Source organism: Neovison vison, chromosome 4 (assembly GCF_020171115.1).
Source record: "Neovison vison isolate M4711 chromosome 4, ASM_NN_V1, whole genome shotgun sequence".
NCBI classification, from domain to species: domain Eukaryota; kingdom Metazoa; phylum Chordata; class Mammalia; order Carnivora; family Mustelidae; genus Neogale; species Neogale vison.
In genome coordinates this window covers 87,517,333-87,545,271 of record NC_058094.1, presented here as the reverse complement: position 1 = coordinate 87,545,271, position 27,939 = coordinate 87,517,333, and the positions used below count along the sequence as shown (strand labels likewise).

The 27,939-nt window shown below is 38.0% G+C and overlaps 1 protein-coding gene across 7 annotated transcripts in view; it reads left to right on the top strand.

Annotated features, from left to right (window-relative positions):
- SPIDR (scaffold protein involved in DNA repair) overlaps nucleotides 1-27,939 on the top strand; it is a 693,030-nt gene that overhangs the window by 87,029 nt on the left and 578,062 nt on the right. For 6 of the 7 annotated variants that reach the window (XM_044245633.1, XM_044245631.1, XM_044245632.1 and 3 more), the window contains 2 exons: nucleotides 5,031-5,216; nucleotides 15,951-16,114. In XM_044245633.1, the coding sequence (XP_044101568.1) occupies nucleotides 5,031-5,216; nucleotides 15,951-16,114 (350 nt within the window). The remainder of the gene's footprint in view (nucleotides 1-5,030; nucleotides 5,217-15,950; nucleotides 16,115-27,939) is intronic. The other variant, XM_044245635.1, reaches the window with a different exon arrangement.

Below are 27,939 nucleotides of genomic sequence, written 5' to 3'. Positions count from 1 at the left end.
TGTGAGCTCTATCACCCTCATTCACCCCTGGTCTTTTTTTGTCTCTGTGGGTCCTGACACCACACTGTCCTGCCGAGGGCTCCATCCCCTGCTTTGCCTCTGGAGCAACATCTCTCAGTGGAGCAAACTTCTAAAAGATCCAATTTTGTGCTCTGCTACTCTCACTTGCCGGGATCTGGCTCTCCCTGCCACGGTCTATCTTCCCAGTGCTTCAGATTCATTTTGCAAGTCCTACCTTTGAAAAGTAGTCAATTTTCTGTTCCTAGAATTGTTGCTCTTCTTCTCTTCTATCTCCTATTGAGTTTGTAGGTGTTCAGAATGGTTTAATAACCATCTAGCTGAACTTCTGGGACCTGATGATATTTCAGTCTCTTACTGCTTTGCCATCTTGCTCCTCTAATTCAATTATCTTCTGATGGAGCTATAGAATTTAACTTTTCTTCTTAGTAGTGCCAAACGATGTGATTTTCAAAGATCACTTTAATTCGGATTTCTAAATTGTCATAGTATATGTATAAAAGATTTTCTTTTACAGATGTGGCTGTTATTTTTTTGGTGATTTTAAGCAAGAATAGCCATATCCAACTTGAGGGAAAAAGGAAGAATAAAATAAGCTCTGAACTTGTGTTTAATTACAGAAAGATCTTTTGCGATGGTTTCCCTGTGCCAATATATATTCGACCCACCCTCCTGTTCTTTGTACTTCATAGAACGATCAGTATATTTTGAAAGGCTGAAAGAGCTTGCATCAATGTATAATTACTGTATTTACAACATAACTGCCTGTTGAGGCAAGAAAATATTGTTAAAAATTTAACAAAAACTGGTAAACAGAAATTGATAGAAATGAGGGTCTCAAGATATTTCCTAGAACTGGCTCATTTTTTAAATAGTACCTTTTTTTTAAAAAATTTACTTTTTAGTGCAGGAGAGCGGGGGGCAGAGGGAGAGAGAGAATTGTAAGCAGGGTCTATTCCCCTTGTGGAGGTGTACATGGGCCTTGGTCTCATGAATCTAAGATCATGACCTAAGTTGGAACCAAGAGTTGGACACTCAACTGACTGAGCCACCCAGATGCCCCAATAGTAGCATTTTGGGGTATGTTTGTTTCAAACTATATTATTTATTTATCTGACAGAGGGAGAGAACAAGTAGGCAGAGAGGCAGGCAGAGAGCGGGGGGACAGAGAATCCAATGAGGGGCTCAATCCTAGGACCCTGAGGTTATGACTTGAGCTGAAAGCAGAGGCTGAACCCACTGAGCCACCCAGATGCCCCCCAATTGTAGCTTCTAATGTATTAGTTTCAGACATAATATTAACAGAAGTATAGGCTGGGAAGTAGTATTTTTGTGAGAGCTGGGAAGGAGAAGTGGGGGAACATATTTTGCAGAATGTGCCCAAAAGGGGAGATATGTCTCTGTGTCTCTCTTTCCACAAATGTAAGGCACTGTAACCGGAGAAGACTGAATAAGGCAGGAAACAGGCAATGGGAAGGAGTGGGAAAAGGAAGACAAAAGATTATACACTTGAAAATAAGAGCCTGGAACCTTTATAGATGATTTTCTTTGAAAAGTAGAACTTAAATATATATATTTATATAATAATATAACATAATAATAATACAAAAATATATTTTTTTTTACCAAAGTGAAAGGGGTTTTTTTTGCCTTAAAAAGATTTTTTTCTTAAAATTTTTGTTTTTGAGCTCAGAATTGCTTGCTCCTCGAGAGGAGTCACTAATTTTTTTTGTTGTTGTTGTTATATTTGTTGAATTGCTTTTCTCCTCTTTGTACCATTTGTTGCTCTTCTGTATATCCTAGGTGTAGTAGTTTGCCAGGGCTGCCATGATAAAATACCAGTAATAAAGTGTGCAAACTGGATTGTGTGAATAACAGAAACTTACTATCTCACAGTCCTAGAGGCTACTTGAATCCAAAATGATGGTATTAGCAGGATTAGTTCCTTCTAGGATCTGCTCTAGGGTTCTTGCCTTGTCTTGTAATGGTTGTGTTTCTATGTGATTCTTCACTCTTGGTATGTCTTCACTTTCCATGTGTGTCTTCACTCCTTGCATGTGTCCAGATTTTCCTTTCCTATAAGGACACCTGTCCTATTGGAATAACTTGATCATCTCTGTAAAGACCCTATCTCCAAATAATCACATTCTGGGATACTGGAGTGTTAGAACTTTAACATGTGAATGACCTTTGGGGTAACACAGTTCAGCCTGTAATACCACATGCTAGCACAATGCCTGGCTTGCAAATGGAGCTCATAAATGTTTACCTGTTGTAGCTATTCTCATAGTTTAGCTGATATCCTTCCTAGAATTTCACTGAACTGGGTCTTGATTTCAAGGGTACCCTTCAACAAATAAAATGAGTTTATATTAAATTCCTGGTAGTGGTTTTATCTGCAAAAATTATGTAAAAATTATGTAAATCCAAAAATGGATTATGAATTCCATGAATTCATTATATAATCTGAAAGTAGTGATAACTTTCCTTCCTCCCATCTTAGTCTGATCACACTAATAGACCAATAGACCAGTAATAGACCACTAATACCATAGACTAAGTAGCCTATAAATGGCAGAAATTGGTCCAGAATATTCAGAATATAATATACATATAATAATACCAGAATATTCAGTATGTGGTGAAGACTCACTTCCAGGCTCAGGACTCTACCATCTTGCTGTCGACTCACATGGAGGAATGGGCCAGGAATCTCTCTGGGGGCTTCTTATATAGAGCACTAATCCCATGAGGGCTCCACCCTCATGACCTAATCACCTCCAGAGTCCCTACCTCTTAATCCCACACACTGGGGACTAAGTTTCAAAGCACTGTGAATTTTTTTTCTAAACTTTTTTTTATTTATTTGACAGAGAGAGACAGCAAGAGAGGGAATACAAGCAGGGGGAGTGGGAGAGGAAGAAGCAGGCTCCCCGCTGAGCTAGGAGCCCTACCTGACCAGACTCTGGGATCATGACCTGAGACAAAGGGAGATGCTTAACAATTGAGCCACCCAGGTGCCCCAGAACTGTGAATTTTAAGGGATACAAACATTCTCTCCTTCTGTCATATTCCACTCTTTCCTTTTCAGTTTCTTTTATTATTATGCATATAAAAGGGACTGATATGATAATATCTTTTGTAAGTAAATACACAGCTTAGTTTTTATTAGCTATTTAAATCAGTATGGATGAAGTTTCGTTTATTTTTAATTTTACGTTTTGAAGGTAGACAAGTTTAGTAATTCTGGATGTTCGTGGCACCAAGTAAGTGTTTAGTAAATGTTTATAATTATTTAATGCTTTTGTGCCTTTGTAAGTGCTGTTTTTTCAGACATCATTTTGTCAGTGAATCTGTTTTCCTGATGAACACATATTGGAGCACTTGCTTTTTTTGTGCCACTGTTATGTGTGACATACCTCGAATTTAATAGTTAATTTTTCTTTTTATGATTTGTGTTTTAGACTATGCATTCCTTGAGAAAGAAGTTTTCTTATTTTTCTATTTCCTTAAGACTTACTTTATCAGTTTTATGTAAATATGTATTGAATGAAACCATTTAACTTCTAAGCCTATTTCCTCTACTATAGAACTTGAATTATAATATCTAACCTCTTAATCTCACTGAAATATGTCTAAGGTATTTTTTAAAGTTTTAGCATAATAAATAAATTGTAAATTTATTTTTTTTTAGGTGTATATTCCTGTTCTGATCACTGTTAGTCAAGTTTCCTCTCAACTTCCTATTACATCAAGATGGAGTAGCCCCATTCTTTCTAGGTTTCCTATTAGAATGACAAAGTAAAAAATGGTGACAACACCGAAATGCTGTCAGTGATATGGGATATGTTATGTTACTGATAGGATTGTAAAATGGTACAGCCACTCTGGAGAAGTTTGGCAGTTTATAAGACTAAATATGCAAAAAAAAAAAAAAAAAGACTAAATATGCAGTTACCACACAACCTGTTAATTGCCCTTTGACATTTATCCCAGAGAATGAAAATTACTTTCACATAAAACCCTGTTTACAATGTTCATAGCAGCTTTATTCATAGTAGCCCCAAACTAGAAACAACACAGATACCCTTTAGTGGGTGAGTGGGTAAACTATGGTGTATACATGTCATGTAGTAATACTTCGTAGTGGAAAGTGTTGATACACAGAACAACTTGGATGAATGTCAAAGAAATTATGCTGAGTAAAAGAAGCCAATTCTGAATTGTCACATAGTATGATTCCATTTATATATCAGTCTTGAAATGACAAAATTACAAAAATGCAAAGCTAATTTGTTGCTAGACATTGAGAATTGGGTAAGGAGGGTGGCTAAGATGTGGCTTTATAAAAGTAATGCAAGGTATTCTCATTGTGATGGAATTGTTTTGTGTCTTGTAGGTATCAGAATCAGTATTCTAGTTGTGATGTTACACTATAGTTTTGCAGATTGTTACCATTGAAGGAACTGGATAAAGCATACAGGGCTCTCTTTTTCTTTTTTTTTCCCCCTACAACTCTATGTGGATCTACTATTTCCTCAAAATGACAAATTTAGTTAAAATAGTTTATTAAGTGTTTTTAAACACATTGTGACTGCTAGGACTCCTAATATGATACAGGAGGCACACAGAAGCATTTCTCTTGTACATAAATACTGGTTATATGGTTTGTTTTGTGTTTTGTCTTGTTCTTTTGGTTCCATCAAATATTCTAGAAAGTTATAGTTGTATAATTAAAGGTTTTTTTTTTAAATTTTCATTTATGCTATAGTCATTTTCCTTGTTTGTTTTTTTAAACTTAATTCTTTTTTCTTTGTAAATTTGGTTTTAATTCAGAGAATCTTAGGTTTCACATAGAACTTTACACAGGCTGATCTGATATAAGATGTGGCTTTCACTATCATCAGAATTTTGTTATTTGTGACTTTGACAGAGTAACATGTATAAAATTTCATTCTGGCAAATAACTATATCAGTTAAATGTGTTTATACATTTTCTTTTTCTTTAACAGAAAGTGCTGCATCTAAGAGTACCGGTGAGCTAAAAGATATAACATGGAGTTCCAGTGAAAGTGATCTGGCTGATGAGGATAAAACAGTTTTTAAGTCACAGAGATATAATGGACATTGTTCTGGAATAGACAGGTTTTGTAGCAGGAACAGGAAAATTTCATGTCCAGAAGATGAGGCCAGTGAAGGTAAATTGATAATTTGATAAGAAATCCTCTTTCTGTTTTATATTGAGCTCAATATTGAAAAAAACTTCATTCCTTTTCTAACAGTATTAGTGAGGACCATACTGTGTCTTTTCCTTTATGCTCAGCCCTTTATAAACATTTTGTCATTTAATATTTTTCACACAACTCTAAGAGCTAACTATTACAAGTATTATTTTCATATCTAACAACTTAAGTTTGAACAGTAGAATTGGTTGGGATTCCACCTAGGTTCTCTACCGTATAATGTTATACCTGTATTGCCCCTTGCTGATGAGGTTTTGGTAAATACTATGATAGTAAATCTGTCGTAGAAATATAATACACATTTCTGTTTTGATGACATTTTGTATTGTATTGTGTTTTTGACAGTGTATTTTATTTTTTTATTAAATTTTTATTGTGTTATGTTAGTCACCTTACCATATGTCATTAGTTTTTGATGTAGTGTTCCAAGATTCACTGCTTACATATAACACCCAGTGCTCCATGCAATATGTACCCTCCTTAATACCCATCACCGGGCCAGCACATCCCCCTGACCTCCTCCCTTCTAGAACCCTCAGTTTGTTTCTTGAAGTCCATAGTCTCTCATGGTTCGTCTCCCCCCTCCAATTCCCTCCCCTTCATTTTTCCCTTCCTTCTCTTAATGTCCTCCATGCTATTCCTTATGTTCCACAAGTAAGGGAAACCATACGATAATTGACTTTCTCTGCTTCACTTACTATACTCAGCATAATCTCCTCCAGTCCAATCCATGTTGATGCAAAATTTGGATATTCATAATTTCTGATAGCTGAGTTATATTCCATTTTATATATGGCCCACATCTTCTTTATCCATTCGTCTGTTGAAGGGCATCTTGGCTTTTCCCACAGTTTGGCTATTGTGGATGTTGCTGCTATGAACATTGGGGTGCATGTGCCCCTTCTTTTCGCTATATCTGTATCTTTGGGGTAAACCCCAGTAGTACAATTGCTGGGTCAATTTTTTTTTTTTTTTTTTTTTTTTTAAGGAACCTCCACACTGTTTTCCAAAGTATCTGCGCCAACTTGCATTCTCACCAGTAGTGTAAGAGGGTTCCCCTTTCTCCAGATCTTCTCCAGCATTTGTTGTTTCTTGCCTTGTCGATTTTTGCCATTCGAACTGTTAGAAGGTGGTATCTCAACGTGGTTAATGATGATGAAATATTTTTTCATGTTTCTATTAGCTATTTGTATGTCTTCATTGGAGAAGTGTCTATTCATGTCTTCTGCCCATTTTTTGACTTGATTATTTGTTTTTGGGTGTTGAGTTTGAGAAGTTCTTCATAGATCTTGGATATCAACCCTTTCTCTATAGTGTCATTTGCAAATATCTTCCATTTCATGGGTCGCCTCTTTGTTTTGTTGACTGTTTCCTTCACTGTGCAGAAGCTTTTGGTCTTGATGAAGTCCCATCTGTTCATTTTTGCTTTTGTTTCCTTTGCCTTTGGAGATGTGTCTTGAAAGAAGTTGCTGTGACAGATGTTGAAGAGGTTACTATGTTCGCCTCTAGGATATTGATCGATTCCTATCTCACATTGAGGTCTTTCATCCATTTAGAGTTTATCTTTGTGTATGGTATAAGAAAATGGTCGAATTTCATTCTTCTTCCAATTTCCCCAGCACCAGAGACTGTCTTTTTTCCATTGGATATTTTTTCCTGCTTTGTGGAAGATTATTTGACCATGGGATTGAGGGTCCATATCTGGGCTCTCTACTCTGTTCCATTGGTCTCTGTGTCAGTTTTTGTGCCAGTACCATGCTGACTTGATGATCACAGATTTGTAATATAGCTTGAAATCAGGCAATGCGATGTCCCCAGCTTTATTTCTTTTTCAACATTTTCTTGGTGATTTGGGGTCTTTTCTGTTTCCATACAAACTTTTGGATTGTTTGTTCTAGCACTTTGAAGAATGCCGGTGGTATTTTGATTGGAATGGCTTGAAAGTGTAGATTGCTTTGGGCAACATACACATTTTAGCAATGTTTATTTTTCTGATCCATGAGCATGGAATATTTTTCCATCTTTTTGTGTCTTCTTCAATTTCTTCATGAGTGTTCTGTAGTTCTAGAGTATAGATCCTTTACTCTTTTGGTTAGGGTTTCCAAGGTATCCTATGGTTTTTGGTGCTATTGTAAATGGAATTGATTCTCTATATTTCTCTTTCTACAGTTTCATTATTAGTGTATAAGAAAGCAACTGATGTCTGTGCATCGATTTTGTATTCTATCACATTACTGAACTGCTATATGAGTTTAATACTTTGGGGGTGGAGTCTTCCAGTTTTCCACATAAAGTATCATGTCATCTGTAAAGAGAGAGAGTTTGATTTCTTCTTTGCCAGTTTGAGTAACTTTTATTTCTTTTTCGTGTTTGATTGCTATGACTAGTACTTCAAGTACTATGTTGAACAATAGTGCTGAGAGTGAACATCCTTGTCATGTTCCTAATCTTAAGGCTTTTAGCTTTTCCCCATTCAGAATGATTTTTGCTGTGTGTTTTTCATAGATGGATTTTATGAAACTGAGGAATGTTCCCTCTATCTAATTTGAGGAGTTTTAGTCCAGAAAGGGTGCTGTATCTTGTCAGATGCTTTTTCTGCATCAATTGAGAGAACCATGTGGTTCTTTTCTCTTCTCTTACTATTTTTTTCTATCACATTGATTGATTTGTGAATGTTGAACCACCCTTGCATTCCCAGGTATAAATCCCACCTGGTCATTCTTTGATTCATTCATTCCCAGGTGGATATTCTTTTTAATATATTGCTGGATCGTATTAGCTAGGATCTTGTTGAGAATCTTAGTATCATATTCATCAGGGGTATTGGTCTGAAATTCTCCTTTTTGATGGGGTCTTTGGTTGGTTTGGGGATCAAGGTAATGCTGGCCTCATAGAAAGGGTCTGCAAGTTTTCCTTCTGTTTCTATTTTTTGAAACAGATTCAGGAGAGTAGGTATTACTTCTTCTTTGAATGTTTAGTAAAATTCCCCAGGGAATCCATCAGGTCCTGGATTCTTGTTTTTTGGGAGGTTTTGATCACTGCTTCAATCTTGTTACTAGTTAAACAACTAGTAACAAGATTGTCTGTTCAGGTTGCCAATTTCTTCCTGTTTCAGTCTTGGAAGTTTATAGGTTTATAGGAATGCATCCATTTCTTCTAGGTTGCTTAATTTTTTTTTTTTAAAGATTTTATTTATTTATTTGACAAAAAGAAATCACAAGTAGATGGAGAGGCAGGCAGAGAGAGAGAGGAGGAAGCAGGCTCCCTGCCGAGCAGAGAGCCCGATTCGGGACTCGATCCCAGGACCCCGAGACCATGACCCGAGCCGAAGGCAGCGGCTTAACCCACTGAGCCACCCAGGCGCCCCTAGGTTGCTTAATTTATTGGCATATAGCTGTTGATAATAATTTCTGATGATTGTTTCTATTTCCTGGGAGTTAATCGTGGTCTCCCCCATTTCATTCATCATTTTATTACTTTGGGTCCTTTCTCTTTTCTTTTGGATTAGTTTGGCCAGTGCTTTGTCGATCTTATTAATTCTTTCAGAGAACTGGTTTCTGGTTTTGTTAATGTGTTCTGTTATATCTCTGGTTTCTAATTCATGGATCTCTGCTCTCTTCTTAATTGTTTCTCTTCTCGTGAGTGGGTTAGGCTTAATTTGTTGGTGATTCTCCAGTTCTTTAAGGTATAAAGAGAGTTAGCGTTCGGGATTTTTCTATTTTTTTGAGTGAGGCTTGGATGGCCATGTTCCTCCCTGTTAGGAACGCCTTTGACATATCCTATAGGTTTTGGACCAATGTGTTTTCGTTCTCATTGGTTTCCATGAATTGTTTAAGTTCTTTGACTTCCTGGTTGACCTAAACATTCTTGAGCAGGATGGTCCTTAGCTTCCAAGTGTTTGAATTTCTTCTAGATTTTTTCTTGTGATTGAGTTCCAGTTTCAAAGCACTGTGGTCTGAGAATATGCAGGGAATAATCTCAGTCTTTTGGTATTGGTTGAGCTCTGATTTGTGACCCAGTATGTGGTGTATTCTGGAGAAAATTACATGTGTGCTCGAGAAGAATGAGTATTTCGTTGTTTTAGGGTGGAATGTTCTGTATATTTCTTTGAGGTCTACCAGATCTCTTGTTTGTTTTTTGATATTCTGCTTAGAGAATCTGCCTGTTGCTAAGAGTGGACTATTAAGATCCCCTACAATTAACGTAGTGTATCAGTATGTCTCTTTATTTTGATTAACAGTTGGCTTATGTAGTTGGCTGCTCCCATGTTGGGGGCATAGATATTTGCAATTGTTAGATCTTGTTGGATAGACCCTTTAAGAATGATACAGTATCCTTCTGTATCTCTGACTGCAGTCTTTAGCTGAAAATCTAATCTGTCAGATAAAAGCATTGCTACCCCAGCTTTCTTTTGCAGTCCATTAGCATGAAAGAGAGCTGGTTTTCCATCCCTTCACTCTCAGTCTGGATGTATCTTTAGGTTCAAAATGAGTCTCTTGGGGCGCCTGGGTGGCTCAGTGGGTTAAGCCGCTGCCTTCGGCTCAGGTCATGATCTCAGGGTCCTGGGATCGAGTCCCGCATTGGGGTCTCTGCTCAGCAGGGGCCTGCTTCCCTTCCCCTCTCTCTGCCTGCCTCTCTGCCTACTGTGATCTCTCTCTGTCAAATAAATAAATAAAATCTTTAAAAAAAAAAAAATGAGTCTCTTGTAGTCAGCGTATGGATGGTTCCTGTCTTTTTATCCAATCTACAACCCTGTGCCATTTTATGGGAGCATTTAGGCCATTCACTTTGAGAGTGATTATTGAAAGATATGTTTTTATTGCTTTTTATTGTTTTTATATGCTTTTATTAAACAAGGTTCTTGTTTCTATAGATTGTTTCTGTAATTTTTGTTCTACATCACTCTTGGGGTCTTTCTTCTCTTGTAGGACTCCCCTTAGCATTTCTTTCAGGGCTGGGTTAGTGGTCACATGTTCCTTCAGTTTTTGATGGTCTTAGAAGCTCTTTCTCTCTCCATCCATCTATCCATCCATCTCTGTCCAACTAAATGACAGCCTTGCTGGGTAGAGTATTCTTGGCTGCATGTTCTTCTCATTTAGTATCCTGAATATATCTTGCCAGCTCTTTCTGGCTTGCCAGATTTCTGTGGACAGATCTGATGTTATTTTGATGATCCTCCCTCTGTACATAAGGAATCTCTTCCCTCTAGCCGACCTTAAGATATTTTACCTGGTTTAAGGTTCACGAGTTTCAATATCACATGCCTGGGGGTCTGTCTGCCCTCCTTGATCTTGGGGGGTGTTCTCTTTGCCTCTAGGACATGAACAGTTGTTTCAGTCCCTAGATTAGGGACTGTAGGTATGATTTGCTCAAATATATCTTCTAGTCCTCTCACTCTCTCCAGTCCCCTCAGGGATCCCAATAATTCTGACATTCTGACATTGGAACATTTCATGGTGTCATTTTTTCTCTAATTCTGTTTTCATGGATTCTAAGTTGTTTGTTCCAGGCCTCTTCCTGATCCTTCTTTTCCATTAGTTTGTCTTCTAAATCACTAATTTGTTCTTCTGCCTCATTTACCCCAGTTGTTAGAGTATCTAGATTAGATTGGATCTCATTGATGGCATTTTAAAATTCTGCCAAATCAGCTCTCACTTCTGCCCTTAGACAATCTGTTGTCATTAGTGTTTTTCTCCAGCCTAGCTATCACCTGCATAGTTGTTACCCTGAAGTCTATTTCTGATGTCTTGCTTATATCCATATCCTTTAATTCTGTTGCAGAGGTCACAGTCTCTGAATTTTTCCCGTGTCTGGGATTCCTCCTCCTAGACATTCTGGTCAAGGGTGGTTGAGGGAATGTACAGAGTTCAAAGTATTGACCACAACTCAAGCAGGATGCACCTGTTTTATAGGGACCTTAAGGTTGTTAGCCTCTTGTTCTTTCAGCCTGTCTTCTGCGGGAAGGTCCTGCTGCACTGTTACTCAGGCAACCTTGTTTGGCAGAATTGCCCTGCCTCCTGTGGGGTATATGGGCATAGTGAAAACTGGTTTTGGCGGGGGGGGCTTTTGTTTTCTGTCAGAGCTGAAGTGACTATTCAGTCTTCTGTCTCAGAACAGAGAGATCACAGTCTGTTCTCCAGAAAGCCCTACAGGCCACACTGTCTCTTTCTTTGTCTTTGCTGCTGAAAACCCCAGCGTCCTGGGTTGTGTACCCCACAGCAGCACTCCTAGCGCTCACTTCCAGGTCCAGGCACGTCTGTGCCCTTTGTGCTTCTAAAACCACCAGCTGCCTCCAGTTTACACGTCTGCCTCCAGAGCTCCAGGTTTCAGTCTGGGGGGCTGCTCTAAAGGCCTTTCCCCGAGGCTACCAGTCTGTGAATCTGTACCCTGTCCCCAGCATGGGACACTTTTGGGCTCCTGTGTTGTCTCACCTTCCCAGCGACATTACTTTTGGTAGCTCTCTCCCCTTTCTGTTTATCATCCAGTATCTGCCCACAGAATCATGGCTCCCTGCTTCGTACTTCAAAACCAGCCACCGGAGATATTCTTTTGGTATAGATCCTGATAGATCTTCTTACTTCTCAGGCTGATTTCATGGGTGTTCAGAGTGGTCTGGTAGATATCCAGCTTAATTCAGGGGACTGGTTGAAATAGGGTCCCCTGCTTCTCTGCCATTTGGCCCCTGTTTTTGACAGTTTAAAACAAGGTTTCCCAAACTTCTCACTAATGCCATTTGGGGCCAGAAAACTCTTTGTGTGGGAGAGGGGGCTTTTCTGTGCAGCATAGGGTGTTTAGCAGCATCTCTGCCCTCCACTCACTAGTGACAGCTCTGCCAGCCCCAGTTGTTGTTATTTAAAATTTTATTCATTTATTTGTTAGAGAGAGAGAAAGTGTGTGCGTACACACAAGTAGGGGGAGTGGCAGGCAGGAGGAGAAGGCTCCCAACTGATGTAGGTAGGACTCAATCCCAGGACTCTGGGATCATGACCTGAGCCGAAGGCAGATGTTTAACTGACTGAGCCACCCAGGCATCCCTCCCCAGCTTCAGCTGTCACAGCTAAAAATGTCTCCAGTTGTTGTGAGATGTCCGCAGAAGGGCAGAATCATCCTGAGTTGAGAACTGTAGACTTAGAATTAGGAAAATCATGTCTTTTTATAGTTTTTAGGGGGTATAGCTCATCTAGAGTATTTAGAAGTCTTAATGCTTTCAAAATAACCTTCAATGAGTTGGTTACTTGGTTAAGGTTATGTTTATACAGACAAACCCTGTGGAAAGGGATTATATACCTTTGGCCACGTTGTATGCCATCTTGGTAACTACCAGTTCACATTCTAGTAATAAACAGGTGAGGTGGTATTTTAAGGTTATACATAAGCTCACAGGGTGTATTTTATTAATTCAACCATATGAAATGAAATTTGTTGTTTGGTAACTCTTGGTCTTTATACATCTAAGAACATTTTGTTATTAAAAACTATGTTTTTGGGGCGCCTGGGTGGCTCAGTGGGTTAAGCCGCTACCTTCGGCTCAGGTCATGATCTCAGGGTCCTGGGATCGAGTCCCGCATTGGGCTCTCTGCTCAGGAGGGAGCCTGCTTCTCTCTCTCTCTCTCTGCCTGCCTCTCCGTCTACTTGTGATTTCTCTCTGTCAAGTAAATAAATAAAATCTTAAAAAAAAAAAAAAACTATGTTTTTTTGTTGGTGGATAGTATGCTATCTCATTAAATGAGTTGAGTATGCTATCTCATCTCATTAAAACTGCTATTAAAAATTGTCTATTTCTTTCTCTATGAAAAGACATAGTAGTTTTCAGAATTCTAAGAATGGAAAGGTACTTTGAGCTAATTACTTTGAAATGTGTTAACAAATTGTTGACTTTTCTTAAGCAAGTTGACTATTCGGTAACAAGTACGCGATCCCCTTAAGTGTATCTAATCATGTGTGTAACTGCTGGCTTATCTTTCTCTTCTCTGTTCCTTTTCCATCTCCTCCTCCCCTCACTGCTTTTTACCTTTAATTACTGTTTATCAGTTTCTTGTTTTACCTCAGACACTTGGCTGGATATAATGTATGTTATTTTCTTTTTTATCTACTATATCTTTTATCTACTGTATCTACTATATCTGAGTACCCTCAGATATGAGCTGAGTACCCTCATTTTACAGAAGGAATTTGGGACTCAGAGAAGTCAAATCGCTTACCCGGAGTCACATAGTTAACAAGTGTGCCAGTTAATATTTATAGTTAGGGATGTCTAACGAAGTGCTGTGTGCTTTAACACTGTTTTGGTGATTAGGAGACTTGGTTTCTTATCAGAATTACTAGGTGAGTTTTGGTTTTTGTTTTTTTAAAAAATTTTTTTTAAAATTTCTTTTCAGTTTTCCAGAATTCATTGTTTACGCACCATGCCCAGTGCTCCATGCAATAAGTTCCCTCCATAATACCCATCACCAGGTTCACCCAACCTCCCACCCCTGCCCCTCCAAAACCTTCAGATTGTTTTCAGAGTCCATTGTCTTTCATGATTCGTCTCCCCGTCCAATTTCCCCAATCTCCTCTCTCCTCTCTATCTACCAGGTGAGTTTTAAACACAATATACCTAGACCTCCTTCTACTTATATTGGATTAGAGTCTCTGGGCCTTAAGGCCCAGAATTGTGATTGAGAGGGAAGAGCCCTGAATTAAAATTGTCAAAATCTTTTCTTTAAAAAAAAAAAAAAAAATATTCCCCCTGCATTTGTGTTTTTTTGTAACTTTGAAAAAGCTTCTTAACTTTTTGGAGACTCAGTTTCTTCATCAGTAATTGTCTTGCCTGCTTCATAAAATTATTGTGAAGAATGAAAGGTCTTATTAGTTTGGGTTGTGGTATATCATTTTATAGCACTCAGAAGCTGCAGTATAAGTGTTATTCATCGATGGGCTTCTCCAGGGTAGGAACAGTGTTCTGTATTATCTCCTGTGTTTGTTTTGGTATTTTAAATGTCTAGGATGATGTAGTAGGCTCTCTGTAGCACTGCTTTTACTGAATGAATGAGGAACAAATGGACATGCTACAAAAGTACAATAGCTCTGGGGGCACTTGCATTCCTCAGAGCTCTGCCTTTCCCTTGGCTTTCTGCTGTGATGCTTCAGCAACCTGGAGAATTTATGTGTTCCATTGCCTGACTTCCATGAGTAAATGTGTTGTTACATGTGGTATTTCCCTGCCATTCTCTAATGGTAAGAGTGGTTGCTGCAGTTATTTTACTGCCATTATGTGTCTGCTTCTCCCAGACTAGTCTGACCTCCATTCTTTTATAATCACTCTAGTGGACTTTTATCTTCTGGAACAGCGGTATCAAAAAAAAGAAGACTTACATTTTTGTTTGCTTTATTCCATACTTTTACCTTTAGCTTAAATTTTTCTTTTCTTTTCTTTTTTTTTAAGTTTTGAATTCCCTTTCAGGTGTTAAAGCTAGTAAGTTATTTTATTTTTAATATTACTTCTATCTGGAAATAAGATTGTTGCTAGTATACCTCTAAAATAGGGTCAAGATATCTTACTAGCCCTCTGAGTTGCTGAAGTAGCCGTGAAGGAATACTTGGGCTTTGTACTGTAGGAAAGGTTTATCTTACATGCCTCAGAGATACCTCAGAGATTAATTTGCCCCTAATAGCTACTTTTATTTCTTTAAAAATAGATTAAATTTGGTTATTTGAAATATGAAAATAATTTAACTTCCAAATTAAATTTTGCAAAAGTAGCACCTAGATAACAATGCTAATAAAAGCAAACTAAAAACTAAATTTCCTTGTTTTTTTAAAACTTGATGCAAAATCTATAAAAAAAGTTTTAGGTTCAATTCTTTAAGAAATCTGTTAACAAGAGACTGATTATGGGGCATCTGGGTGGCTCAGTGGATTAAGCCTCTGCCTTCAGCTCAGGTCATGATCTCAAGGTCCTGGGATCAAGCCCCACATCAGGCTCTCTGCTCAGCAGGGAGCCTGCTTCCTCCTCTCTCTCTGCCTGCGTCTCTGCCTACTTGTGATCTCTGTCTGTCAAATAAATAAATAAAATCTTTAAAAAACAAAACAAAACAAAAAAACAAGAGACTGATTAAAGGGGCCCCTGGGTGGCTGAGTTGTTGAGCATCTGTCTTTGGCTCAGGTCCTGGGATTGAGCCCCATGTTGGGCTTCCTGCTGGGCAGGAGGCCTACTTCTCCCTCTCCCACTCCCCCTGCTCATATTCCCTCCCCCACTGCCTCTCTGTCAAATAAATAAATAAAATCTTTTTTTTTTTTTTTAAAGGACACTGATTAAATAAACTGTGGGTAAGCTATGCAGTGGAATACTATGTTGTAGAAAAGAATGAGGATACCCTGTTACTGATATGGAAAACCTCTGTTAAGTTTAAAAAAAAAAAAATTAAAGTGTATCAGAAAGAAGGAAAAAAATTGTATTTTATTTCCTTGAACATGCTGGAAAAACCCTAGGAAGATACAAAAATAGCTAATAAAAGTAGTTACCTGAGATAAGAGATAAGAGAAACAGGATGGCTAGAGATAAGAGTAGGAGTGTATTTTTCACAGTCTTTTAATATACATTTTAAAATTTACTCAGCAATAAGGATGTTTTTAACTACTGAGAATAAAGAAATAGATTAAGAAACATTAAGCATATATACAATTATTTAAAATTGTATTTTTTAGATGAACTACAATTTATTGACTGGGAGATTGACAGTGACAGGGAAGATACTAGTGAGTATAATGAATCTGAAGATGGGGAGAGTGTTGTGGAAATATCAGACTGTGGTTCTTGTTCAAGCAATCATTCTTCGACTAGTGAAGAGAGGCCCTCTGAGCTTGTAAAGGTAAGTACCATTTGTCTCAAAATTCTGGTTAGGACATTTGTTAATCATAGTCTTTTGGTGTTTCATTTTTAACTCCTTTTTCCAGGGCAGTCACTTTTGACTCTTAGTGATTCTTTCATTATTTACCTCCTCGTCTCTAAATAACATGCTTGTAATGTGCTTATAAACATGGGTAACATGGGTAACCCACTCCTCCTCACCCACTCCCTGCACCTGCTAACATATGAAACTTTTTCCATTCCTCTATTCTCTCAGGACACATGTATCAAGATTTGGTTAGATTAGGATTTAGCATTGCATAATATTCATAACCAAGGTAAATAAATATTAATTAGATTATTTTTCCTTCACAACTTTTCATTTTCCTTGGAGTTAATTATTTTGGGTTTTTGTTTGCCTAACTTTATTTATTGCTAATAAAACTACTTTTTTTTTTTGCCATTGTTTAGCTCTCCTGTAAAGGTTTTCAGGCAAAGTAGGCAGTCCAGCTGTTTTGTCTTTTTGGAGAGCTCATTCCCACAAGCTCCTAGCTGCTCTAAGTTGAACTCATCCTCTCTGCTTTGTGAATTTAGCTACCCTTACATCTCTCTTCACCATCTTCCTGGTAATTCCCTTCATCTCTTTCTAGTGTAGAGCAACTTTATCCTGCATTCCATGTCTTCCTTTTTCTTGGTTTTCACTCTCAGTATGATTGAGGACATCTTCTATTAGCTTTCAATGAGAGGATTTATGGAAGATAAATGGCATGTCAGAAGATGAGTTTATCACACTTTGATAAGTGGATGGCAATTTAAATAGAATTTTAGTTTGGAAATTATTTTTCTTCAGAATTTTGAAGGCATTATTTCATTGTCTTCTAGTTCCAGATTTGCTATTAAGTCTGAAGCTATTCTCATTCTTGATTTTTTCTTTTTAAGATTTATTTATTTGAGGGAGGTGTGGGGAGTGGCAGGAGAGGGAGAGAGAGAATTTCAAGCAGACTTTGTGTTGAGCAGAGAGCTCAGTCCAGGGACCCTTACATGTTGACCTGAGCTGAAATCAAGAGTCAGTTGTTCAACTGTGTGAACCACCCAGGGTCCCCTCTCATTCTTGATTTTTTATTACTTCTTCTTTATCACTTCTTTTAAGCAGTGTGATTGTGATATGCCTACAGGTGGTTTTCTGCTTGGAGTTGATCAAACTTTTTGAGTATGTGGTGAATCTGCTCCAAGTCCATGTTGAAGTTTGGTAATTCACTATGAGGACTCTCAGCATTTAGTGTACAGTCAAACTCAGGGCTATGATTTATTATAGTGAAACAATACAAAGCAAAATCAGCAATCTTTCACGAGTTTTATTCCAGTGGAGTCACACAAGGTATGCTTAATTGCTCTAGCAGTGAGTTTTTGATAATGTCTGTAAAATGTTGCCTGCCAGGGGAGCTCATTGGTGACTCAATGCCCAGACTTTCTGTTGGGGGCTGGTAAAGTAGACACTTTCTCTGCCTTGCATGTACTGGAATTTCAGATTTCAAGAAGGAAAATAGGTATTCAGCCTAAGCCATAGGATCTTTTCTTTTTAATGCAAGCTCATCCTTTTTCTGGTTTTGGTCTTGGTTAATAATTTTCCTCTTTTGCCACCTGAATCTCTTTCATTACTGGATCATGCAGCCTGTCAAGAAGCGGGGGGTCAGGGGGGTCCTGCAAAATTGTGTAAAGACCCTCCCCTAGGACTCAACACAGGTCTGTGCCACAGAAGTCCCTAAAATTTGGAGTTTCGAAACTCAGATGCATGCCTGAGGTAAAAAAGCTTGGACACAGACAGGGTGAACACAGGGTTCCGATGGCAACTAGGGAGACAAGAGTGATTGACTGCTTTTCTGTGAGGGTTCTTTGAAGAGTGGGGGATGTGAGTTTTCAGCTCTTGGGCTAGAGAGTGGGGTGCCACCATATTCATCCCACATACCCATCAGCACTGAAAGTCTTCAGGGAGAAAAACAGGGCCACCTAGTGGATTCTGGAGCTGCTTATTACCAAGCCTTGCCTCCCTGGCTGCTGCTCCCCATCTTCCCCCACCACTGAGGGCAAGTCCACCTGAGAATCAGCACAACAGACCCCTTCCCAAGAAAGCCAGTAAAACAGTTTGCTTGCACTGAGTTTACTGATCATAGAGTTCTGAAAGCTTCAGCACTGAGGAAAAATAGTATCTAGCCTCCTTTGGACTTTTATTCTTTACTTCCTTCTTTTTCATTTATTTTCTTATTTTTTGCAATTCTTTTTAAAAAGTTGTTTACAGTTTTATATGTACATTTTATATTTTTATTTTTTGTTTACTTTCATTAGCATTTTTTATTTTTATATTTTTTTCTTACTTTGGGATCTAGATTCTTTATTTTTTTTAAGATTTATTTATTCATTTATTTGAGAGAGCAAGCACAAGTTGGGGGAGGGACAGAGGGAGAGGGAGAAGCAGAGTCCCTGCTGAGCAGGAAGCCTGCCCCAGGGCTCGATCCCAGGACACCAAGATCATGACCTGAGGTGAAGACAGAGGCCTAACTGAGCCACCCAGCTCCCGGTCTTCCTTTCTTTTCTGGACAAAATGATGAGATAGGGAAATTTTTTCCAGAAGAATGGCAGGTAGTACTCACAGCCAGGGATTTAATCAATATAGCTAACTAGAATTTAAAACAATGATTATAAGGGTACTAGCTGGGCTTGAAAAAAAGCATAGAAGACACTAGAGAATCCTGTACTGCTGAGATAAAAGACCTAAAATCTAGTCAAGCTGAAATTAAAAATGCTGTAATCAAGATGCAGTTCCAAGTGGAGGCCCTAAGAATGAGGACAGGTGAATCATTGGACTGAATCAGTGATATAGAAGATAAAAAGTTGGAAAATGAGGAAGCTGAAAAAAAAGAAGAAAACAGGTAATGAATCACAAAGGTAGACATAGGGAATTCAGCAACTTACTAAACTCTTATAACGTTTGTATCATAGGAGTCCCAGAAGATGTAGGGAGAAAAAAAGGGACAGTTTATTCAAACAAATTATAGGTGGAAACATCCCAAACCTGGAGAAAGACACAGGCATTAAAATCCAAAAAGCAGAGAAATCTCATTAAATTCAAAAAGAGGCAACCATCACCAAGGCATATCATAGTCAAATTCACAAAATAGGGAAAGATTCCTGAAAGCAACAAAATAAAGAAAAGTCCTTATCTTATGAGGGAAGACAGATCAGGTTCACAACAGATCTGTCCGCTGAAACCTTGTGGGCCATAAGGGAGTTGAAGGAAATATTCACTGAGATGAGCTGGAATTATTCAAAGTGGTACGTTGGAATTAGTCAATGGGATGAGTTGGGAGTATTATTCCAGTATTCCAATATTTAATGTAATGGGTTGGAATTATTTATCCAGCAAGGTTGTCATCTGAATAGAAAGAGAGATAAAGAGTTTCCTAGACAAACAAAAAATAAAGGAGATTGTGACCACTAAACCAGCCCTGCAAGAAATACTAAGGGGACTCTATGAGCGGGGAAAAAAATACCAAAAAAGAACAAAGACCAGAAAGGACCAGAGAACATCACCAGAATCACCAGCTCTACAGGTAACACAACAGTGCTACATTCATATCTTTCAGTAATCACTTTGAATGTATATGGACTAAACGCCCCAATCAAAAGACACAGGATATCAGAATGGATTACTTATGCTAAGTAAAATAAGTCAGAGAAAGAAAATACCATATGATCTCACTGATATGTGGAATTTAAGAAAGAAAACATGAACGTGTGGGAAGGGGGAAAAGCAAGAAAGTCATAAGTGACTTAATTACAGAGAACAAACTGAGGGTTGCTAGAGGAAGGTGAGAAGGTCATCAGCTAGATGGGCGGTATTAAAGTGGGCAGTTGTGTGATGAGCACTGGGTACTACATGTAAGTGTTGAATTACTGAATTCTACTCCAGAAACCAATATTGCACTGTATGTTAACTAACAAAATTTAAATTTAAAAAAGGAAAAAATGGAAGAATATGTGTTTATATGGAATATCTCTAGAGTGGTAGGAAGCTGTTTTTACTAAATAACTTGTATGCTATTTTGAATTTTGAACCAAGTAAATTTATTGTTTGCATTAAAAAATATTTTCTTAAAAAAAAATGTTTTCTAGAAAAGGACATTCTGTAGTAATATCCAGAATATATCAAGAACTTGAACAAACCAGTAAGGAAAAGACATAGCCCAAATGAAATTCAGGTCATGAATAGGAAAGGGAAACCTGAATGGCTACTAAGCATGTGAAAAGATGCTCAGTCTCACTAGTAGTATGGGAAGTATAAATTAAAAATGAAATGTTGTATATACAATACAGTGGAATAAAACAGACTACATTGGAATGTATGAGTTTGTATTTTCCTGCAATTTTTTATTCAGTTACATTTATTGGTTTATGTGTGTTGAATTACAATATGTAATGTATTTTTTACTGTTCTTAAGTAAAAATATTTGAAAGCCACTGTTCAGAGGAATTTTCACACATGGCTAAAGGAATATATATATACGTGACTATTCATTATAGCCTTGTTTAGAAGAGAAAAAACTTCTGAAAGCTAATTTTCTATGAATACAGGCAAATTGGTTTGTATAAAGTAAAGTGCTATATTATCATCATGAATAATATTGAGGAAGTAAGCCAGTTTACCAAAGAATCCGTACAGTTTGATACTGCATTATATGAAGTATATAATCATGCAAAAGAGTAGTACATATTAATAACCAACAATCTTGGAGGAGAGGAAGTTTTTCACTAGACACATTTTTCAAGTTGCTGAAATAATATCACTTTGCATCATCATTCTCTGCAGTGCAGCTGTGGTAATGTGCACTCAGATCTTCAGCTGCAAGGAACACAGTTGATTGACAGCCCCAACTGCCATCCTTCAGGATCCTTCATTTTGTTTGTACTAGGGCCATGTTACCCATGTGCTGCATCTTTTACTCATCTTTTACTCAGTTCTCTTTATTTTTTACTTCTTGTCCTCTTATAGTTTTCAGACCTACACTGTGGTCCTAAATCTCTCCTTGACTCTACTTTCTCCCTTTGATCCTTTGCAGGTGCTTCCTTCAGTGAATCTCTTCTATAGCTGATGTTGTCTTGGCATCTGCCCTCAGGAGATTAAGTCATACTTGCATGCTCTGCCCAACATTTGCAGTTACACTAGCACCTCCTTCCTCATACTTACACAATACCTTAACTTTTCTCTTTTGTTTATTCAGCATTTCAGGTTGGTTGAGAAAAGTAAAATATGTGATGGTTTTTGTGGACTTGTCTTATATTCACAGTTTCTGTGAATATTTGTCTTTGAATTTGCATAGAAGCATGCCCTGAGAAAACCTAGTAGTGGTGAGCAAGTGAGCCTGGGATGGAATAGCAGTCAGTCAGGGATCATTCATTATTGTGGGGATCTGTAACTTAGCACTGCTGTAAAACTCTGGGAGCCTCAGGATTATCCCATCAGGCGACAGGAAAGGGGCAAGAGTGCTGAATTACTTACGTAACTTCATTCCTTGGTTATGGGATGGCCCTTGGTGGAATTTGGGTGATGGAATATTTCCTCGTTCGTATAGACTACTGCGCAAGTGGGGAAAAATGGCTTATGGCAGCTAGAGAAATTCCAAAGAAATGGAATTGCTGGAAACTGGAGATAGAGCCAGTGTCACTGAAGATAGGGCAGGAGATACGAGTAGGGTGTCAGCAGTGTTTTATAATGTTTAAATGAGCCATGTACATTGAATGAAATGGAAGAGGGGAAGATTTATATTGTAATTAGGAATTTTGTATTACTTAGTTCTCCAGAAACAAACTGTCCCTTATCTTTTTACTGTTGAATAATAGTTACTATTTTATGAACATACGCTATTTGTCTCTCATTCATGAATGTAGAAATAGAACATATATGGTGTGTGGATACTTACTCTGTGGGAGAACCATGCTTTCACTCAGTGGGAAACATTATTATTTAGTTCTGTTTTGAATTACTTGCTCAGGCTGACATGAGTGAAGTTGTTGACTTAGGAAACAATCTGGCCTGTGAGCATAATTTCACCAGTTCTCTGGAGCAGAATTCTGGTAGCGCTTAAGTAAGGGGAACTGAACTCATAATAATAGCACATGCTAACATTATGAATACTTCCTTGTGGGACATTCTTCTAAGTGCTGTACTATGTACATTAGCTTAGTTAAACCTCATAATCACTCTTGTGAAATGGGAACTATTGTTACCATCCCTAATTTTCAGAGGATTCTAAGGCATATAGAGATTAAGTCATTTTTCTTTGGTCATAAAGTAGTATGTGACTGAGCCAGGATTCTAACTCAGGAGCACTGGTTTCTGAGCTGTAGTCCTGGCCATTTTGTTACAGTGTCAATAATAGTAATAGCAATTAATAACATGATAACCCTGTGTTTTTACTATATGTCAGGCACATTACTGAAGTGCTGATCATGTCAGCTAGCTGTCACTAATAACTCCATTTTATAGATGAGAGACTGGAAATACAGATAATAAATGGCAGAATCAGATTCTAACTTAAAGAATCTGATTCCAAATTCTCTTAATTACTTAACAGTTTAACTACATGTTCAACTACTTGGAGAAAAAGCATGATAGAAATAAAGAGAATAGCAATAACTTCTCTTTATAATGTCATCTTTTAGCACATTTGACAAATACAGTTGATTACTGATGTTAATTTCTTTCTTTTTTTAAATTTTTTTAATTTATTTTATTTTTTTAATTTTTATTATTTTTATTTTTTTTTATTTTAAATTCTTTTTTTTTTCCAATTTATTTATTTTCAGAAACACAGTATTCATTATTTTTTCACCACACCCAGTGCTCCATGCAAGCTGTGCCCTCTATAATAACCACCACCTGGTACCCCAACCTCCCACCCCCCCCCGCCACTTCAAACCCCTCAGATTGTTTTTCAGAGTCCATAGTCTCTCATGGTTCATCTCCCCTTCCAATTTACACAAAAGCACATACCCTCCCCAATGTCCATGACCCTACCCCCCTTCTCCCAACACCCCTCCCCCCAGCAACCCACAGTTTGTTTCGTGAGATTAAGAGTCACTTATGGTTTGTCTCCCTCCCTATCCCATCTTGTTTCATGGATTCTTCTCCTACCCACTTAAGCCCCCATGTTGCATCACCACTCCCTCATATCAGGGAGATCATATGATAGTTGTCTTTCTCCGCTTGACTTATTTCGCTAAGCATGATACGCTCTAGTTCCATCCATGTTGTCGCAAATGGCAAGATTTCCTTTCTTTTGATGGCTGCATAGTATTCCATTGTGTATATATACCACATCTTCTTGATCCATTCATCTGTTGATGGACATCTGGGTTCTTTCCATAGTTTGGCTATTGTGGACATTGCTGCTATAAACATTTGGGTGCACGTGCCCCTTTGGATCACTACGTTTGTATCTTTAGGGTAAATACCCAGTAGTGCAATTGCTGGGTCGTAGGGCAGTTCTATTTTCAACATTTTGAGGAACCTCCATGCTGTTTTCCAGAGTGGTTGCACCAGCTTGCATTCCCACCAACAGTGTAGGAGGGTTCCCCTTTCTCCGCATCCTCGCCAGCATCTGTCATTTCCAGACTTGTTGATTTTAGCCATTCTGACTGGTGTGAGGTGATATCTCATTGTGGTTTTGATTTGTATTTCCCTGATGCCGAGTGATATGGAGCACTTTTTCATGTGTCTGTTGGCCATCTGGATGTCTTCTTTGCAGAAACGTCTGTTCATGTCCTCTGCCCATTTCTTGATTGGATTATTTGTTCTTTGGGTGTTGAGTTTGTTAAGTTCTTTATAGATTTTGGACACTAGTCCTTTATCTGATATGTCGTTTGCAAATATCTTCTCCCATTCTGTCAGTTGTCTTTTGGTTTTGTTAACTGTTTCCTTTGCTGTGCAAAAGCTTTTGATTTTGATGAAATCCCAAAAGTTCATTTTTGCCCTTGCTTCCCTTGCCTTTGGCGATGTTCCTAGGAAGATGTTGCTGCGGCTGAGGTCGAAGAGGTTGCTGCCTGTGTTCTCCTCAAGGATTTTGATGGATTCCTTTCTCACATTGAGGTCCTTAATCCATTTTGAATCTATTTTTGTGTGTGGTGTAAGGAAATGGTCCAATTTCATTTTTCTGCACGTGGCTGTCCAATTTTCCCAACACCATTTATTGAAGAGGCTGTCTTTTTTCCATTGGACAATCTTTCCTGCTTTGTCGAAGATTAGTTGACCATAGAGTTGAGGGTCTATTTCTGGGCTCTCTATTCTGTTCCATTGGTCTATGTGTCTGTTTTTGTGCCAGTACCATGCTGTCTTGATGATGACAGCTTTGTAATAAAGCTTGAAGTCCGGAATTGTGATGCCACCAAATTTGGCTTTGTTTTTCAATATCCCTTCGGCTATTCGAGGTCTTTTCTGGTTCCATATAAATTTTAAAATTATTTGTTCCATTTCTTTGAAAAAGATGGATGGTACTTTGATAGGAATTGCATTAAATGTGTAGATTGCTTTAGGTAGCATAGACATTTTCACAATATTTATTCTTCCAATCCCGGAGCATGGAACATTTTTCCATTTCTTTGTGTCTTCCTCAATTTCTTTCATGAGTACTTTATAGTTTTCTGAGTATAGATTCTTAACCTCTTTGGTTAGGTTTATTCCTAGGTATCTTATGGTTTGGGGTGCAATTGTAAATGGGATTGACTCCTTAATTTCTCTTTCTTCTGTCTTGTTGTTGGTGTAGAGAAATGCAACTGATTTCTGTGCATTGATCTTATATCCTGACACTTTACTGAATTCCTGTATAAGTTCTAGCAGTTTTGGAGTGGAGTCTTTTGGGTTTTCCACATAGAGTATCATATCATCTGCGAAGAGTGATAATTTGACTTCTTCTTTGCCGATTTGGATGCCTTTAATTTCCTTTTGTTGTCTGATTGCTGAGGCTAAGACTTCTAGTACTATGTTGAATAGCAGTGGTGATAATGGACATCCCTGCCGTGTTCCTGACCTTAGTGGAAAAGCTTTCAGTTTTTCTCCATTGAGAATGATATTTGCGGTGGGTTTTTCATAGATGGCTTTGATGATATTGAGGTATGTGCCCTCTATCCCTAACTTTGAAGGGTTTTGATCAGGAAGGGATGCTGTACTTTGTCAAATGCTTTTTCAGCATCTATTGAGAGTATCATATGGTTCTTGTTCTTTCTTTTATTGATGTGTTGTATCACATTGACTGATTTGCGGATGTTGAACCAACCTTGCAGCCCTGGGATAAATCCCACTTGGTCGTGGTGAATAATCCTTTTAATGTACTGTTGAATCCTATTGTCTAGTATTTTGGTGAGAATTTTCGCATCTGTGTTCATCAAGGATATTGGTTATAGCTCTCTTTTTTGATGGGATCCTTGTCTGGTTTTGGGGATCAAGGTGATGCTGGCCTCATAAAATGAGTTTGGGAGTTTTCCTTCCATTTCTATTTTTTGGAACAGTTTCAGGAGAATAGGAATTAGTTCTTCTTTAAATGTTTGGTAGAATTCCCCCGGGAAGCCATCTGGCCCTGGGCTTTTGTTTGTTTGGAGATTTTTAATGACTGTTTCAATCTCCTTACTGGTTATGGGTCTGTTCAGGCTTTCTATTTCTTCCTGGTTCAATTTTGGTAGTTTATATGTTTCTAGGAATGCATCCATTTCTTCCAGATTGTCAAATTTGTTGGCGTAGAGTTGCTCATAGTATGTTCTTATAATAGTTTGTATTTCGTTGGTGTTAGTTGTGATCTCTGCTCTTTCATTCATGATTTTATTTATTTGGGTCCTTTCTCTTTTCTTTTTGACAAGTCTGGCCAAGGGTTTATCAATTTTATTAATTCTTTCAAAGAACCAGCTCCTAGTTTCGTTGATTTGTTCTATTGTTTTTTTGGTTTCTATTTCATTTATTTCTGCTCCGATCTTTATGATTTCTCTTCTCCTGCTGGGCTTAGGGTTTCTTTCTTGTTCTTTCTCCAGCTCCTTTAGGTGTAGGGTTAGGTTGTGTCCCTGAGACCTTTCTTGTTTCTTGAGAAAAGCTTGTACCGCTATATATTTTCCTCTCAGGACTGCCTTTGTTGTGTCCCACAGATTTTGAACCTTTGTATTTTCATTATCATTTGTTTCCATGATTTTTTTCAATTCTTCTTTAATTTCCCGGTTGACCCATTCATTCTTTAGAAGGATGCTGTTTAGTCTCCATGTATTTGTGTTCTTTCCAAACTTCCTCCTGTGGTTGAGTTCTAGCTTCAGAGCATTGTGGTCTGAAAATATGCAGGGAATGATCCCAATCTTTTGATACCGGTTGAGTCCTGATTTAGGACCGAGGATGTGATCTATTCTGGAGAATGTTCCATGTGCACTAGAGAAGAATGTGTATTCTGTTGCTTTGGGATGAAATGTTCTGAATATATCTGTGATGTCCATCTCATCCAGTGTATCATTTAAGGCCTTTATTTCCCTGTTGATCTTTTGCTTGGATGATCTGTCCATTTCAGTGAGGGGAGTGTTAAAGTCCCCTACTATTATTGTATTATTGTTGGTGTGTTTCTTTGATTTTGTTATTAATTGGTTTATATAGTTTGCTGCGCCCACGTTGGGGGCATAGATATTTAAAATTGTTAGATCTTCTTGTTGGACAGACCCTTTGAGTATGATATAGTGTCCTTCCTCATCTCTTATTATAGTCTTTGGCTTAAAATCTAATTGATCTGATATAAGGATTGCCACTCCTGCTTTTTTCTGATGTCCATTAGCATGGTAAATTCTTTTCCACCCCCTCACTTTAAGTCTGGAGGTGTCTTCGGGTTTAAAATGAGTTTCTTGGAGGCAACATATAGATGGGTTTTGTTTTTTTATCCATTCTGATACCCTGTGTCTTTTGATTGGGGCATTTAGCCCATTAACATTCAGGGTAACTATTGAGAGATATGATTTTAGTGCCATTGTATTGCCTGTAAGGTGACTGTTACTGTATATTGTCTCTGTTCCTTTCTGATCTACCACTTGTAGGCTCTCTCTTTGCTTAGAGGACCCCTTTCAGTATTTCCTGTAGAGCTGGTTTGGTGTTTGCAAATTCTTTCAGTTTTTGTTTGTCCTGGAAGCTTTTAATCTCTCCTTCTATTTTCAATGATAGCCTAGCTGGATATAGTATTCTTGGCTGCATGTTTTTCTCGTTTAGTGCTCTGAAAATGTCATGCCAGCTCTTTCTGGCCTGCCAGGTCTCTGTGGATAAGTCAGCTGCCAATCTAATACTTTTACCATTATGTTACAGATTTCTTTTCCCGGGCTGCTTTCAGAATTTTCTCTTTGTCACTAAGGCTTGTAAATTTTACTATTAGGTGACGGGGTGTGGGCCTATTCTTATTGATTTTGAGGGGCGTTCTCTGAACCTCCTGAATTTTGATGCTCGTTCCCTTTGCCATATTGGGGAAATTCTCCCCAATAATTCTCTCCAGTATACCTTCTGCTCCCCTCTCTCTTTCTTCTTCTTCTGGAATCCCAATTATTCTAATGTTGTTTTGTTTTATGGTGTCACTTATCTCTCGAATTCTCCCCTCATGGTCCAGTAGCTGTTTGTCCCTCTTTTGCTCAGCTTCTTTATTCACTGTCATTTGGTCTTCTATATCGCTAATTCTTTCTTCTGCCTCATTTATCCTAGCAGTGAGAGCCTCCATTTTTGATTGAACTTCATTAATAGCTTTTTTGATTTCAACTTGGTTAGATTTTAGTTCTTTTATTTCTCCAGAAAGGGCT